This window comes from Homarus americanus, unplaced genomic scaffold, assembly GCF_018991925.1.
Source record: "Homarus americanus isolate GMGI-L3 unplaced genomic scaffold, GMGI_Hamer_2.0 scaffold56333, whole genome shotgun sequence".
Taxonomy (NCBI): domain Eukaryota; kingdom Metazoa; phylum Arthropoda; class Malacostraca; order Decapoda; family Nephropidae; genus Homarus; species Homarus americanus.
In genome coordinates, this window is record NW_024734940.1 from 12,910,227 (window position 1) to 12,928,227 (window position 18,001).

Below are 18,001 nucleotides of genomic sequence, written 5' to 3' on the forward strand. Positions count from 1 at the left end.
TCTTTAAGGGAATGGGAAAATAGTTTAAATTGCAAATCCAAATGAAAATAGATTACTTTCTACTCTTAAATATGTGCAGTTTAATAACCAAACCAGTTGACTGAAAGAATTAACTTGGATGAAAATTTTAGACACATCAGAAACTTCCTTTGAATTCAGTCACTGCCGGTACTGTACTGTAACTAAGACAGTTCTCTCATAACCTTTCAGTACCCAGTAATATTTATATGGCTCTAAGGTGCTGTTCTTCTGATTCCATTTCACCTTGTATACTCAGCCAATCTCAACTCCATTATGGAATACAGAACTGTTTTGTGAAATTTCAAATTAGATTAATTTTGTTCAGTAGGAGTTAAAACTTTTTAAATTGTACAGTATTTGTAAATAAAGTGGCTCACATTCCTGGTTAATTAGTTTGGGGGAGAAAAAGTTCATATTTCATTAATAATGTTCGAGGTGATACTGTACATAAAGTTGAGTTGTAATACAATACATATACTACTGTTTCCTAATGTGTTCCTTCTATAATTATCCAGGATTAAAATGTTTGGAACCATTTCTGTAACTTCTGAATAAGTTCCACTGGACAGTATTTTCATTAAAGAAGTTCAATTGAAGTCTTGGTATTGGCAGCACAACAGAGCCGTACATTATCAGCCAGAACATTACTGGGCAACTTGATATACTGTACTCTAGAACGTAGAATGTACTGAACAGTATTGACATTTTCAAGGGAAGGGGTCCATAAATTCATGTGTTCGGTGAGTTTTCTTATGATACAGTATTTGAAGACCAGAGCCTTGTCTTTTTAATAATGATCTCTTTCTGTGTGTGACTTACTATATTAAATGTAAAAAAATATATATTAAAAAATCCTTGCATTAACTAATGTCATTGTTAATGACTAAATTCAGCCATGATTTGACCGAGTGAGAAGGCTGCCTGTAGGAAAAATTTACCCAACGGTGAGAGTATCTATTACTGAACACTTCAACACCTTCTGGCTGGGACAGACTCTAGCACGGAGAGTTTTACTGAATGGTATGGAACACAAATGTCACTCACTGAAGACCTACAGTATTATATAGGTTGTAAAATATATTAACTTATTAATTAATGTCTGGCTTGATGATAACATAATCCCACACACCTTCACCTCACGTCTGTACCAATAATGACTTCAGTAAACAGAATGGTTTGTATGTTTCACTGAGAAAACATTGTGTGAATATTTCTCCATGACAAGGAAGAGACAACAAGCTTCTAAAAGGCATTCAGGTGACAGATGGGGAGAAACAACAAACAGTCAAAGTACAGTAATGCAAAAGAACAGACAGCAGTTAAGGAAGCCCAAAATACCAAAACGGATGTCATCGAAGTCAGGGGGTCGTTAGCTGCGTCCTGGAGGCATGGTGAGGTAGTGGCAGTACAGGTGGCAGTGAAGGTGGAAGCAGAAATGTTGGTGGTTGTGCATAAAGATTGTAACAAGGTGTCTGCTGATGGTGATGGAGGTGGGGAAATGTGTTGTAGGTGATGGTTTTGATAACGGTGATGATGGTCTGGAGAGGAGGCAAAAGGCACCTTCTTGAGCTGTTTCATCCGGCGCCAATGGTTGATAGCGTTGGCGCAGGCCATGCTCTCCACCACCCACGTTGTCGTCATGTAGCTGCAAGAGATGATCAACTCTTAATGGCAGTCCACCATAACTTTAAATGGCAACCAAAAATAACTTTAAATGGCAACCCACAATAACTTTAAATGACAACCAACAATAACTTTAAATGGCAACCCACAATAACTTTAAATGGCAACCCACAATAACTTTAAATGGCAACCAACAATAAACTTAATAAAAATATGTAAATATTAAACTGTACAGAACATACAACTTCTCCATCAAACCAACTACAATTACAACAGTTAAAATAAATACTTAACAGACAAAACACTGACAGATACTACTCTAATTATAAGAAATCCAGATATTTAAATCCCACATGAATCAAAAACAAAAAAGTATATTAATCTGTTTAAACATTAACAGCCAGTGTAAACAGTAAGACCTATGATGTGTTTTTAAGTATCAGAAAGCACGATCAATAGGAATGACTTATAGCCTTCAGTAATAACAGTACAGTATACATGTGAGTATAACCATATCATTCCACCGTTAATTTGTGTACGTCATTTCCTTATTTTAATCAACCAGTTAGTAAAATCCCATACAGTACATTACCAGACAAGGCTTACAGAGAAATAGTCACAGTACGGATGCTCTTTGACACACAATGTGGTAAGGATTATGAAAACGGTATTGTGTAATGGAGAATTTTGGTGGCGGACACACACACAGTGACATAACACCTTGTAACTTATATCCTTTTGTTGTTGACTCTCTGTGATGGCTCTTCTTAATCTTTATTTTCTCCTGTTTCGTCCGTCTCTTTTATGTTTTCTCTGTTATCATCATTTTTCATATTTCCTTCTTATGTATTTCTTCTTTTTATCATTTCTATTTTGTTCTATTTATTGTTCACCCCATTTTTTTTCCGTTTACGTTATTTTCTTTTGATTACCTTCATACAAGAACAAATATACAAAGACGTCATTCAGTGTAGCGGCGTCAGTCAGTGGGTCTTAAATTTCTTACACCTCAATAAGAACTAAACGGATCTCCTTCATATTTGGAAACAACCCTTAGTATTGTTAATTTCATCTTAGCTCTGACATTTGAACTTCCATAATGTGTTTTTCGACTTGTGATCTTACACCCTATGTCATTTCACTGAAAGATTTACATTATACTAATGTCGTTTTCTGTCCTGTTTGTTTTGAGGGTATTTATAAAAGGTCACTGTAGCATTTCCTTCCAGTGTTAATTCTGACCTTTGATCATGCATCTCAAATTGGTCAGGTTCCAACTATACGATTCTCCGACAGTAATTGAAAAAAATCTCTGGTTGTTTATATTTACCTTTTTTTTAGAGAATAAAGAGTAATTCAGGTGGACTTTAGAATCAAACGCATATTGTGAAGGAGGAAATGAGAGAGAGGAAGAGAGAGGTTCGTGGAAATGTGATAAAAGTAACGTGAGGAGGAAGTTATGGTTGGGTAGTCAGATGGTTAAACTAGGCTGGCAGCGTCGGGCAGAAAGCTTCATCTGTCAACCCACCACGCTAGGAGGTGTAATATGTGGAGCTACTACACCAACACAGTACAAAAAACCAGGGTATATAATAAGTACAAACTACACAGCTTGGGGGGTAGAGCGTGTGTTGGTCGTGGGAAGCTTAGGGGAGCAGGACTCGAGGTGGAAGGGGGGGGGGGTAGAAAGGGACGAGTAGGGTGCGTGCCCCGTGACTCACTCTTGCTTCAGTTTCCGCCACCCCCGTGATGCAACTCTCCCCCTACCCCTGTTAAATCTACCATACCCTGCTACCCCGCCACCACTACCTCCCCTACCCCCAGCCAGCTCTTCCCTTACGATCCCTGAACACACACACACACACACACTGATATCCCATCCAGATTACTTCCCCTACCACCTCCTCCCCCGACCACCAGAGAACAACCAGCCCTCCACATCACCAACACGCCCCCAGCACACGGTGAAGAGGACCTACTGCAAGATAATAATAGTCAATGTACAGACTCTTACCTTCAGGAGTAAGACTTTAGCTAGTTTCAGTGACCTCTACAGCACATATGAGGAATTTGAATTCAACTTTTGTTCCTATTTCAATGTATTTTTTTCTTTAGCTGGCAAGCAATATTTTACTTGAACAAACAACAAAATTCATTCGAGTTATACAGTACACCTTAAGTCATTCACTATACGTGTGTGTAGTTGTTTGGTTGTATTTGGTGGTGATGTGTGTGTGTGTGGCTGCAGCTGGGTCGTGGAGTATGCATGACAGCGGGTCGGGCAGGGCAGCGTGGGGTGAATGGCTTCACTTTACAGTCTGTCATTACCTCGTCATCCACTAGTGACCACCGACAGGAACACTCTGGAGATCTACACGATAACATTTTCCTTCTCAAACGGTGATGAAAGTACCCAGCTATCTGCCTCACATAACGTCCAACGAATACGAGGAGTAAAGATGGCGTTGGTTACAGTGGTGCCTTTATAGTAACACACACACACACACACACACACACACACACACGTTAAGTCAAGTCAGGTTAGGTTAGATTGGTTGGTTCAGCATAATTGACTTGTTAAACATTCTAAATATATTTAATCATTTCAAAGGTCATTAAATAACTCCAATAACTCGATTTGTTTACATTTTAACCCAGATCCACAATCAAGCATGTAACGTAGTACCTTTGTCTGAAACCTGAACAAAATACATGATGTGACCCCGAGTGCCGAAACGCAAGGTCAGGTGTATTCTTTACGTCCGAGTCGCTTCAACCAAGGACAGCCAATGAAAGATGCTAAAAGCTTATTTCAACTGTGTGCTATAGCTATTTCTCTTGTGTAACGAGGACACACTAGGGGAGAGAGGGAAGGAAGGAAGGAGAGATAGGGTAGGAGGGAGAGAGAGAGGAAAGAGGAAGAAGAGTAGAGAAGTGACGACAGATAAAGTAGGTAGTAGGAAGAGAAGTGAATAATGTATGAGTGTGAGGGTGAAGAGGGGGAGGTATAGGTTGACGTGTATGGGGGGAGGAGAGAGGGTGTATGGGGAAGAGGGAGAGAGAGAGAGGAAAGTGTGTAGGGGAAACATAGGCCTACCTTAATCCCTTTGGGGCTACTGCTGCCGAGGGGACACACACACAACGTGATTCTCCCCCCTCTTCCAAGAATTTCTAAGTTAATTTTATAAAACGTAGTGTATGGAGAAAGAGGGGGAGGGAGGGAGGGAGAGAGAGATGAAGGGAAGATTAGGGAAGGAAAGGAGAGGGGTGGTGAGGGGTGTAGGGGAGGAAACATCTGGGGAGAGAGACACAATAAAAACTCGAAATGAATTTATTATTTCTCCACACGTCCTCCTCACCTCAGCAGATATGATGAGGGAGAGGGGGAAGACCTCACCATACACCATCAACTTAACCCCTCACCATCCCCATACACCACCAGCACCTTCACCATCACTACCGCTACTACAAGTACACTAAATATTAACACACACACACGAGGCAGCCTGTAACTTTAATGAGTACTCAGGTAGTTAACTAGAGGCTTCAACACCTGTACCGCTCTGGCTGTCAGTGAGTGGCGCCTCCTCACACCAACTTAAGGAGGGAGAGAGACCGATATTTCCTTTACTATATAAAAAGGTAACCTGTTCCCCCTAGTGCTAACCTCATGTATGTATGTATGTATGTATGTATGTATGTATGTATATATGTGTGTATGTATATATGTGTGTGTGTAGAACCTGTAGAGGGGGTAACACCTTAGTCCTTGAAAACCTGATCTTCACAAGGAATAAAGATATACCAGATTTACGATTTAATTTACGAACTATAAAACAAGAAAAGGAAATGGTATATATTTTGTCACTAAGTTTTCTAAATTTACCAGTAACATCAAACGCAAAAATACACAAATGTAAGGAAAAAAATATACGATACTCGAATGACCTTTAAAATTACTCGTTTAAAGAAGAGCAAAAACTGATAGCCAAACAAAATGCAGATTAACATGACTTCCAGGAATTATTTTGTCTTTTAGTTAAAACCTTCAGTCCGGCATCGCCCACTGTAAGATTATCTGAACATGTGATCCACCAAGCTGTCGTCATCGTCTCTCTTAGCCATGACGTCGTAAAACCCCAGTCCCAAGATTGGTCAGTTCCAACAAGTGCGTCACAGATCACGTGGTTAACTCCTTGCAACTCGCCCACTTCTCAACAGGCCCTCCAGATTTGGGAGATGACGTCACGAACCTATGCAGACATTGGCTAAAACCGAATATCACGTAATCGAATCTCTACAGTGATTGGTTGGAACCATGAATCACGTCACCGATCAAGAGGGATCACCAATATTGGCGGGAAGTTGAGGACTCCTCAAACAACGCCCCCCTCCCTCTTATCATTGTGTTGGTGACTATGCAAAAGTGTTTATTAGCCGCACAGAAAAAAATCGCTCAATTAATTTCTATCTTGGTCACAGCTCTTAAAAGTAAAATAATATTAAAATGAAAATCAATACTACAAGGGATGGAAACCTATAAATGATGTCACTCCGCACGTCGTCCAAAAACAAGGGAGCATCACCCCTGCCCCGCTGTACCCGGCCAGATGTGAGTGGCGACAATAAGACAAAAACGCGCTCTCTCTCACACACACACGACTGCCTAACACACCTGGTAAAGTACAATAATTCTCAGGAAACCTCACTAAATCATTAATAATATTCCTCAAAATAATACACATACATAATACTTCTCATTACACATATTTCTCATTACTAATCCACCTGTAACTACCTTGCTCTCAATATCTCCCCACAAACTAGTACTGCTCCACGTCAATTATCAAATGTGCCAATATATTTTTTGCTATAATCGGGTCAGTGGTTCTAGAGAGGTCAGCAACTCCCAAGCCTGTGTGTGTAATATTCATGGCACTTTTAACGATATCTCAATACAAACGTGAACTGCTTTCCTTTATATTCACGTAAGTTCAATTGATGCCAAATCGCATAAAATATCTTTACCCCTCTTGGTTGCCATGGATACCAGACACTAGCTTTCGTTGTCATGGATACCAGACACTAGCTTTGGTTGTCATGGATACCAGACATCACCCTACGTCACCCCCGTCTCTTTTTCTTCCCGTCATAAACAAAACAATTCCCCGCCAAATCTTTCCAGTCCACAACGGCTGACTTATTCTGGGAAATATCTTTTTTTTTTAATACACTTTTTCCACTCGATTCTTGGAGGAAACTGAATACACTAAACGGAGGAAAAAACGCCCAGACTTTACATACAGCCGGGGAAAAAAATCACGTGATAGTATTTCCTCGCGTGCTGTTGTATTGTCGTTTACAACTCAAGACATCAACCTACTGACACACACACACACACACACACACACACACACACACACAAACTGTACGTAGCCGGGAACTATTTTTATATGTGTGTATGTGTGTGTGTGTTTTAAGGTGATGTCAGTGAGAGACTAGCACTTATGTATGTGGAGTTCCGTCATTGTCTGGGTTCACAATAATTAGGACTTAACGAAAAATCAATCCATCGCGAGCCCTTGACGGTTCCTCGTAGCTCTCTCACCCCCAGCCCCCTCTCTCTCACCCCCAGCCCCCTCTCCCTCTCACTCCCAGCCCTCTCTCTCTCACCCCCAGCCCTCTCCCTCTCTTGCCATATCCTGCTAGTAGCCCTCACCAGGTTCCTCTTGCCACCCCCATCAGCCTCTTCCCTTCCCCAGCAACTCTAATTGATCTTTTACCTGCCCTCCCTACCAGCGCTCCCCTGTTACCCCCTGGCGGACCCTGTCAACTCTCACGGGGTGGTACTAGTCTTATCTCCCTTCCCTGGCCCTTACCAGTCCGCCCTCATCCCTATCAACTCCCTTCCGGCCGCTGTCAGTCCTTTTAAACCCCATGACAGCTCTTCCTGGTCCCCATAACAGCCCTCCCTTTGATATTAAAACAGTTTATTTAGCCAGAAAGATACAGAATAAACAATAACATCAATATTGACATCACTGGTCTTCCTAAAAAGTCCCCCCCCTCCCCTGACAGCTCCCTGGCCTCTTGACAGCCCTTTGACCGTTAACAGCCCTTCAGCCCTAACTGGTACTAACTGTTCCCTGCCTCTCACAGACAATAGAGACCCTCCATGTGCCATCACCGTCCCCGCCTTCACTCCCTATCAGACCTCCCTCTCCCTAACCCAGTACTGTTCGCTGTCAGCCGTCTCGTTGGTCTTACAGCCCTGACAGACGGAGTGTAGGACTCGCCACGCCCACTTCTCGCGGACTTGGCGCACATCGGGCTGTGGTCAGGCAACAGAGGGCGGACACACGCGATACACCACTACCAGGCCCTCCACACTACCTACCCCCGTGTTCCGGGTCTCCCACGAGCTCTCCACACTTCCTCCACGGCGTAGTGTAGGCGGCCCACCACACTCAACCCACCTCTCAGATATACAGGTGACGACTGTGGAGGAACACAACTGTCCCCTTAGCTACATTCACACACCTAACCACTAACCCCATTATCCATGCCCCTGTGTCTACCTGGCGACTAACTAAGTGTTTAAGGAAGTGTGAGATGAGAAGTTCTTTGTGTATTTTCTAGTTGCTGAGACTTGGCCGGGTGTCGTGAGGACCAGGCGATAATTCACGAAGAGGAGTAACACAACCGCCTGGTATCACGGCACCACAAGTGTTATCTCTTATTACATGTTATAGTCATTACGGATCTATACTTTTATCGCTTATTATGACACAATAACACGCAAGACACATTAGTATTACTAGTATTATCATTATCCGAGGTCAATATCAGAAGTTTGCCACCACACCACCAACACTTACCATCTTCACTACCTTCTCCTCCCGTCTCCCTCTCCCCACCCCACCTCCCTAACTCAAATCTTACCCTACGTTATTTTTCCACCAAGCTATCATCATTCTAACCGAACCCCCCCCCTCCCTCCCTCCTCACTCAACTTAAACTAGCCAGTAAGATACGTTCTAAGTAAGAATATATTAACGTAGCAACTTTTAACAATCGGTGGGGAGGGGTAAGACCTGACCGGGGAAGGGGGGACTTGCGTATGTGAGAGAGAAGCGGTTGAGGACTTGCGTCACCTCCCAGTCGACACACTCCCTCACCCTCCCTCTCTCACCCACAATTTCAAGGTCATGCCTCACTCACCACCACCACTACTACCATTATCCGTATTATAACCGCTGTCACCACCACCGCAACCATCCTAACCACAACCACCAGTCACCACAATTACGACCAATAGCTACACACACAAGGCCGACACAGTATACTCAAATCTGTAGTAAATTTTAGAAAACGTTATGAATTCGTAGGTGTAAGGAAATGCCTGGCGTCAACCCTACACTTGAACAACTGTAGGTTATAATATATATTGCAAGGGAAGACACCGTAGAGGGGTCCACAGAGGCGAGGAGGAAGGAGAAGATGAAGGAGTTGTGTATGTGCCGTGGAGTAGCGAGTGGTCATGTTCAAATAAGGCGTCAGATCAATGCTATCCCAACACCGGCCTTTAAAACTAACGGCAACAAACGGAAAAATGAACGATACCGAACCAGAGATATACTGTGTGGATAAAAGGGGGTTACAAGATATGCTTGCCGGATGACCCCCCCCCCCTTCAAATGCATTTACCGACAGGATTTTGTATAGTGGATTGACGTGGCTCTCTCTCTCTCTCTCCGACAGAAATGTGAAAGTAATTTAAACACTTTAAAACTCTCGCTATTATATAAGCACCAATCTACCAAACCTACCACCACATCGCGTCACCATTATCACCACCATCCTCCTCCTCCTTACCATCACACAACCACCACTCTAACCGCCACACCAGTAACCATTCATTCCCTCCCTCTCCCCACACACACCGCCCGTATACGCCCCCCTCCCCCACACCCACCAATGCGTCGGTTAAATGACGTCACTGCCTCTTCCACAACCAACCCTCCCTCCCTCCCTATCCTCTCCCTCCCATCACATCCCATCCGGTAACGTCTACATCCAAACCCAATTTCATTCAAAACTTGCTGGGTCACGCTAGTGTTGGGTTACGTGGACTAACCTATGACGCGTTGAGCATCCCTAGCTACTGAGAGAGAGAGAGAGAGAGAGAGAGAGAGAGAGAGATCCAATCACACAAAGCTCAGATAATTCAATGTACAATTTCCCTTCTCCCAGCAAGAGAATGACACGGCCGATCAAAACATTTCCCACCACTAAATCCAAAGATATTTTAACACATTGAGTTGTAAGGGTTTTTCTCAGCTGAATAAAATACCTGTGACACTACTCCTTCACCTCACGGCATTGTTTCTAATAATATTGCACATATAATGGATGTCATCGACCAGTGGATATTTTAGCTACGAAGAACGCGCCAATAAGTTGAAGGGGTAACGGTACCAGCAATTTTTTATTAATTCAAAATGTACATATTATCTAACCCTTTCTACCTGTAAATAACTTCAACTTTAAGAAAACACAGATTGCTTGCTATTTATGAAATCTGGTTATAAATAAGATTAGTTTTGTATATACTGAACTGACTTATGAAAATGATTGCTAGGCTGGTTCATTCTGTGTATATATGAATTATTAGGCTGTAGATATAACTCATATAAGTAGATTAAGCCTAGTGTAGTGGCTGACAACAGGAGTAGTTACTAGGCTACCCCGAGAACACACGCTCACAATCACCTACCCCCCCCAACACACCCACCACTTTTAACACCCCCCCACCAATGATACCCTCCTCTTCCCCCCTCCCCCTCTGTGCCCCAGTGTCATTCTCTGCCGTGTCTAACCCCCAGAGAGAAAGGTCCATCCCAGGAAAGGTCTACCAAGCGTTGAAAAAATAAATCTAAAAACAGACGATCCTAAGAAAAACTCGTACTAGGAAATAAATATTATCGTCCCAGGAAAAGCCAAATTTAACGTAAAATACATTATACAGTGATAGACCAACTTCCAGAAAAACAAAAAAAAACATTGGACAAGACCACGGAATTTGAGGTAAGGCGTCTTACGGAGAACAGAATATTATAAGGTTGATTCCGTTAGTCTTCACCCAGTAGTTGCATTGAATATACGACTATAATAAAATATAAGGTAAAGAACTGTGTACAGAGTAAGGTTAGAACACATTTTACTACCCATATCGAGGTTTACATTATTTCGTTTAGTACAAAATATTTAAAAGTTAAAATTCACAAAATGCTGTATTAAAACTACACAAAAAAATATTATATTATTATTATTTATGACAACTACTATTAAATATGTTATTGGTAATACTTTCCTCACATTACATACCATTTTTTTCAAGGATATAAATTTTGAAGCGCAACAAATAAAGTGCACTTTCCACGATTCAATAAAACGGATGAAAACAGGTGATAGTATCAAATTAATTTGCCAGGAACACATGTGGTACTGTGCAGGTATGCTTTCCCGCCACGACAGATGTGGAGAGAGAGAGAGAGAGAGAGAGAGAGAGTTGCACACTGCAGAACCGCTCGTCTCGTCCCCTCCCTCTTGCCAAGCCGCCCTCCACCTCAACACACATACCACGTGGCGCATGACTCACGTGTGCATGCCCCAACCATACTACCACAGCAACACTCTATACTACCGTACTCCACAACACCGAACACTACCTGTCTCCCCCCCCCCTGCCTAACAACACATAACTCGAGCAACCGCTGACACCGACACCTTCACGGTGACATTCAAACTTTCACAAACTGTGTTGACACAGCGACTCCCTCCTGCCCTGGCCCGAGTCTACTGCTCTTAAGCATCTTGCCCAAGAGTCAAGACCCTCTCTAACTCTCACCTGAACACCCACCCCATCATCCACCCGCCCTCAAACAACAGCCAGAGGAGCAGGGGGCTCAGCCTTCAAACTATATCCACGTCTATTTGGGCGCGCTTGAAGGTGTCTCCTGTCCTAAGGGTCACTGGTACACGTCGGGGGTAACAGTAGTACTTTACAGTGGCTCAGAGTGATGCTAGCTACACTACCTACTCGTGTACGGGGAAAAAATAGTGTGCTTACTACATATCCGCCCTGTCCCTACCGGGCCGGCCTGTCAGGCCTTTGGGGCCCACTTTTAAAATCAATCTGGCTTTTATTGGTGACTTTTAACACGACATTATTTGACAATAGAGTAAGAGGACAGTGAAGAGTGGAGGAGCTTTGTTGTGAGAAGTGGCCTTATGAGTCAACCTGCGGACGTGTGAGGGCCCCAGGCGTGGTGGTCAGTCACTGCGGGGCCACAACCACCACTGCAACACTCAGTACAACACCGCTACTAGCTCATACGCCTTCAAGAAACAAGTCATAGACGCCACTGGTGCCTGCGGCAGGCGGAAGCTGACGTCAGCACTACCTAAGAACTAGTATCTTCATAGCGCCAGGCTCGTCTTTCCTAGTCTAGCACAACTTGGGTTGAGTCATCCAGTTTGGTAGTGTGGTTCTGAATACGATAAAAAAGTTAAGGCTTTGTCCCAAAACCATCCATGAATATACTGAAAGAGACTTGAGGTTAATGTTTTTATTAATATAAGTTTATTTAAAATTTTTGGGTGTAATTGTACAGTATTTATCAGGAGCCTCCAAGTGTTGTATCAATATTATCCTGGATAAATAATGTTTCAATTTCAGTCTTTACCAGTACGTCTATTATGTCAGGATGGGAGCTCACTGCTGCTGCCGCTCGTAATGGGTAAACACACACTAAGTGAAAGGCTCTTAATGAGAATAAAAAACGAAGCTTGTTTACTCTCTCTCTCTCTCTCTCTCTCTCTCTCTCTCTCTCTCTCTCTCTCTCTCTATCCGTGGGTGTATATCCAGGGTGTTTCTTGTGTGGTTCAGTCTGGCCGTCGAGGTATGAATCAACCGCAGTAGCTACGTGAGGCAACGATTCCCCAGTGACTGCAACACGCCGCTGGAAATGAATATTGTGAGAAAAAAAAATAGTTTCCGCACACACTTGCATACCTTCCACAGTTCCCGGGAAAGTTATATTTATGTGTGTTTTGTAAGAGTTTTCTGGCGAGTACACGGTTAATCACTACAATTTCCTATTCAATAAAATCCCACTACAGCATACAAATTGTCTAATAAACTTACTCACATCGTAAATTTTCCACCAAACAAAATCGCATCGCCCAAACGGAGAAAAAGTAACAAATAAAAACAAATCAATTTCAACCATACAAGGTTTAGTGGTAAGATGGGATTTTGCCTTACAACCGGAGTGAGGGGGGGGGGGTGGGGAGACGTGAGAGAATTTGAGGAGCTCCGTCATACTGTGAGGTTCTCGCCCCCCTCCCCTCCCCTCCCTAGGCTCCTCACCACCATCAAACACTCCCAGATACTGTACACGGGAACATGGAACCATCTAGACGTTCTAGAGAAACCGGACAAATTAAACAACACGCGAAGCATTTTTCCTCATCCTGTAGTAAACTGAAGGTATGGTATGTCAACAAGAGGGATCGTTAAACGCGTATATACGGTATATCAACAACGAGAAAGATAGGTAGCTGCCACACCCCCATAACCGACACATTCCCACCACCACCCGCCACCCTGCGCCAAGGTGTGCCACTACCACTGTCCTCGCCTCCCTCCTCACACCACTACAACCTGCACTGTACATTATGGTGAGCTTTAAAACACATCATACCACACCATATAATTTAACATGTCATATCTATTTTACTCTCATACTCGCGGGATATTTTACGTAAGGAATGAAGAAACATACAAACGCGCTCTGCAGTGTGTCATCGTATGTCTGGGGAGTTTGTGAGCGAGTGGGATTACGTCTGGTGGCAGAGCTGTGACGAGTGAGAAAGGGAGTGACGAGTGGAAAACGGAGTGACGAGTGGGAAAGGGGAGTGACGGGTGAACAGGAGTCACAGATGGAACAGGGAATGACGGATGGGATAGGGAATGACGAGTGAAAACAGGGAATGCCAGGTTGAAAAAAGGAAAAAAAAATCTCTATACAGACGATCAGAGGAACACAAAGTCATCATCAACGGCTAGTACCACCGGTAGCAACACAGCCTAGTAACATGGAAGCAAAAAATGTAACTACAACACCTTCCCCATATACTAAAACACAACAAACACACTACTTCCTTTATAATGTAGTGAATCACCCTTACAAACTTCCTCTTTCGCGTCATCTTATACTCAAGTCTAGGATGATATAACTTAAGATGGGAAAAGTGTGGTGAGAAAGTGTGTAAACAGTGTTGTAATCTGAGAGGAGTGTGTGTGTGTGTGTATTTACCCTGACCACTCCATTACCCTTGACGATGAGTATGCAGTTGCCAATCTCTCTCTCTCTCTCTCATTACCAGTTAGGGAGTCATGTTTGTGATATCACCTGCTGATTTAACGACCGCCTCATCATCCACCACCACATCGCTTATTGATTATGACCACCACCCCATTCCACCACCTCACCATGATATAACGACCTCCAAACCTCTCATGAAGATCTAACTCGAAGCCTTACCCAAGACCAGAGACAACAACCCCTCCCTGAAGATTCGCTAAATGCTCCTGGTGGTCACAGGTATCAGATGTTCAAGGTGATGGATTAAATAACCTAAGACGGGGGGAGAGAGAACAGGACGTGACTTAGTGATAGGAGGAGGCGAGGCGGGAGACACGATGAAGCGTAAAAGGTCTGTCCTCTAGGGCGTCTAGGCTGACGACCAAACTTAATAACACGGCTTAAAATTTAATTAAATCCTGAGTCACTGTAGAAGACACGGCAACAGAGGATGATCAAGGTGAAACGACTGAGAGGAAAATAAAAAAATATATATATGTCTGAAATGTAGAGCGTATCCATCGACTGAGATCATCGGCTCATTCCCAAGATCGTCAAGTGGTCCGTCGCGATGTAAACAATCTCGAAGTTGCGCCGACCTATCCAACTGTAACCATAAACTCTTGGTACTTGAGGATGACTAAAGTTCTGAACATATTGCTGACTTCAACACTTGAAATACACACAGCCAGCAGCACCGTTTAATGAGCAACGCCTGGACGACAACCATCTCCATCCTTCGCTACTGAATAACCCAGCTAGGGAAGAAAAAAACATGTTTTACGTTGTGTTCGAGATGTAGTAGGCAGCTATCAAACAAGAGATGTATTACCGCCTGGGAAGATATTGGAAGCATAATGTGTTGACTAATAGTAGACCCTGCTGCCATATGTGACCAAGTCCCAGGTTGATGATCTAACTTTGTTTCATTTACACACAATTCCTGGGTCTCAATTGTTTCTCTTACTTTGACAACACAATATACTGTACACATATCGTTTCTCACTATTTATATTTTTTTAATTTTATATGCATTAATGGTCCTTTATTATTATTATTATTATTTTATTGGGCACCCCCCCTACATCCTTGTGTAAGGTTTTTATTCTTATATTTTCGACCCCAGACGTGATGTGGGTCGCTGACCTGCGCTCTGGTGGGCTAATCCCGTAAAAAAAAAATCTTGAGTGTATTGTGTAAATGGCTAAGTTTATTGTCTCAGTAACCTTATGACAGCACCAGTGATACCGTCATCAGATAGAAATACCTGTGCCTCAATAAACGTCCATGTATGTTGATGTTTCTGGGTAAATTTTGTACACCTATGATTCAGAATTTAACTTGTCATAATACTGAAGCAATACAACTCTTCCTTCCTTGCAGAGGGATGGCAATAGTGGGCGGCAGGGGGCGGCGGGTGGGTGGTTCCGAAGAACGTGCCTGGTGGGTGACGTCACACACCCACACATCTCTCCAGGTCGGGTCATCACCACCCCACTCCACCACCCTATTACCAAACTCCACCACACCACCCCACCGCACCGCACCACACCACACCACCCCACCCCATCACCCAACTCAACCACACCCTGCACCGTGAGGAAAAACCCCGTGCTTGTGTGTGTGTGTGTGTGCGCATTTCCCCACGTCAGTATTTACAGTCTTTTAAGTGTACACAGTGACTTGTCTCACCCTTAGTGTGTACCAGTATTAAGAGGTAGTGATACACCAGGTGAGATGCAGAGGCAACAAGAGGAGGTGTAGTGTGTGGAGGTGTAGTGTGAGGAGGTGTAGTGTGAGGGGGTGTAGTGTGAGGGGGTGTATTGTGAGATATACTATGGTAGGTAGTGACACGTGAAATTATGACAGTAGAGGCTGAGTGGTGCGAGATTATCATAAGGGAGACACAGCGAGGTAAGGTGTGTCTACCAGGCAGGATAACCCACCCACCCGCTCCAGCCTCACTTGTTTCCAACAGCAGGTGGGGAGCGGCGGAACTGGGGAAACACCTGCACGCGGCCGCCTCCCTCCTGCCACCACAACAAGGAACATCAACCCACCCCCCCACCCCCTCGCCTCCTGAACTGTCCTCCCCATCACCTACCCAGAGTAAACACTGACAGTCACCAACACATCTCTGAGCCAAAGTTGGTTCTGGTGGTGATAATGATGATGGTATTGGCGTTAGTGGTGATGGTATTGGGGTTGGTGGTGGTTGGCAGTGGTTGTGGGTCAGAGTGGGTGGGTGGGTGAAGGTGGTGCTGCTGGTGGGTGGATGAAGGTGGTGCTGCTGGTGGGTGGATGAAGGTGGTGCTGCTGGTGGGTGGTGAACCGTGAGACGAAGACGCAAGTGACCTCCAGGGGCGGCTGGGGTCACCAACTGACTGAGGGGCCCTTAAGGGTGACCAAAACCTTGTAAATACTACTTTTACAAACAATCACACTATATACAACACACACACACACACCATTGTACAAGTGTGTGTGTGTTGGAAAGCAGGAGGGAGTTAGTAAGGGTAAGTGGAGATGAATGACAAGGGGGGGGAACACCACAGGCCTGTATGAATGACGGTACCTGAGGAGATCTTACAGTGACTACTACTGCTGCTAAATACATTAAGACTACTGCTACTATATTACTACTACTATACAGACTAGATTTTGTAGCCTAGCCTAACCTAGTACAGTAGGTATTTCTATTACTACCATTACTGTTGCTCTTTCTATCACCACACATACAGTACAGTACAATAGCTTGCCCCAGGGAAGGCCTTGTTTAAAGAGCACTACCCTACCACTAAGTACAAATAAAGCAAACACAACTACATTTTTTAAGATTTATGTACTGTACTGTATTACAAGTTGGGGTCAAAAAGTTGTACATTTGGTAACTGTTTGTTGTAATGCCTTAGAAAAATTTAAAATACCAAGAGAAATTGTATTTCAACACCAAAAATCACAATTAATTACCAATAAGCCTGGTCATATTTGCAAAAAATCATACAATTTAGATTTGGCTTATAGTCTATATGCTGTAGAGGTACTGTACTAACTTGCAGTCGTCACTTGAATAAAGGGAGAAATCCCTTTCCCAGCCAACAACTCCAGCCTTTCTTGGTAAAACCTCAATATTCACAATCTATCATCAGAACAGGGTAAAAGTTTATACAAATTCAAGAACTTTGCTACAAGCGCTCTACGTCTTATCTCCACAAACATCCAAAATACTTTAAACTTATCACATGCTCATATAACTCACGTAACTCATCTAGGTAAGTACAGTCCATACCACAGAAAAACTAAACCAGGGAGTAAATTACTACAAGTACGTAATACCTCCAATGTTTTAAACTTACACAACACATTAAACACATACCTGTACTCTTTGGGGGGGAACAATGCTAAAAAAAAAAATAAAAAAAAAAAAAAAACAAGACTCCATCTGTACCATCCAGACACCCAATATATCCTGGTGTAATATATTAAGTAACCAAACTAAAAAAAAAGTTCTATAATAGGGACAGCTGAGACGAGGCAACCTGGAAGACTGTGATGTGAGGAAGCCCCACAGCACCTTGGCCTGACACACAACACTCACCTAGTTTCTATTTCTGGTGTTATAAAACTTTCAACATTTAGTCTAAGGAAGTCTTTTGCATACATCCAACTTAAGACTGACTTTTTTTTATACACACACACACACACACAACTGAAGACTGACTTTTTTTACACACACACAACTGAACTGATTTTTTTACACACACACACACATCCAACTGAAGACTGACTTTTTTTACACACAATGTTAAAAATATATAAACCACAACTCAAATCTTTTTCAGCTACGAGACGATTAAATATGTACGACTAACCAAGCATACCTGTATTACTGTTCCTCAATAGACAAAGATGAACTAAACAGACCG

At 43.2% G+C, this 18,001-nt stretch overlaps 1 protein-coding gene across 3 annotated transcripts in view; it reads right to left on the reverse strand.

Annotated features, from left to right (window-relative positions):
- LOC121870691 (transmembrane protein 104-like) overlaps nt 1-18,001 on the reverse strand; it is a 41,031-nt gene that overhangs the window by 17,416 nt on the left and 5,614 nt on the right. For 2 of the 3 annotated variants that reach the window (XM_042372642.1, XM_042372643.1), the window contains exon 3: nt 1,582-1,666. In XM_042372642.1, the coding sequence (XP_042228576.1) occupies nt 1,582-1,666 (85 nt within the window). The other variant, XM_042372644.1, reaches the window with a different exon arrangement.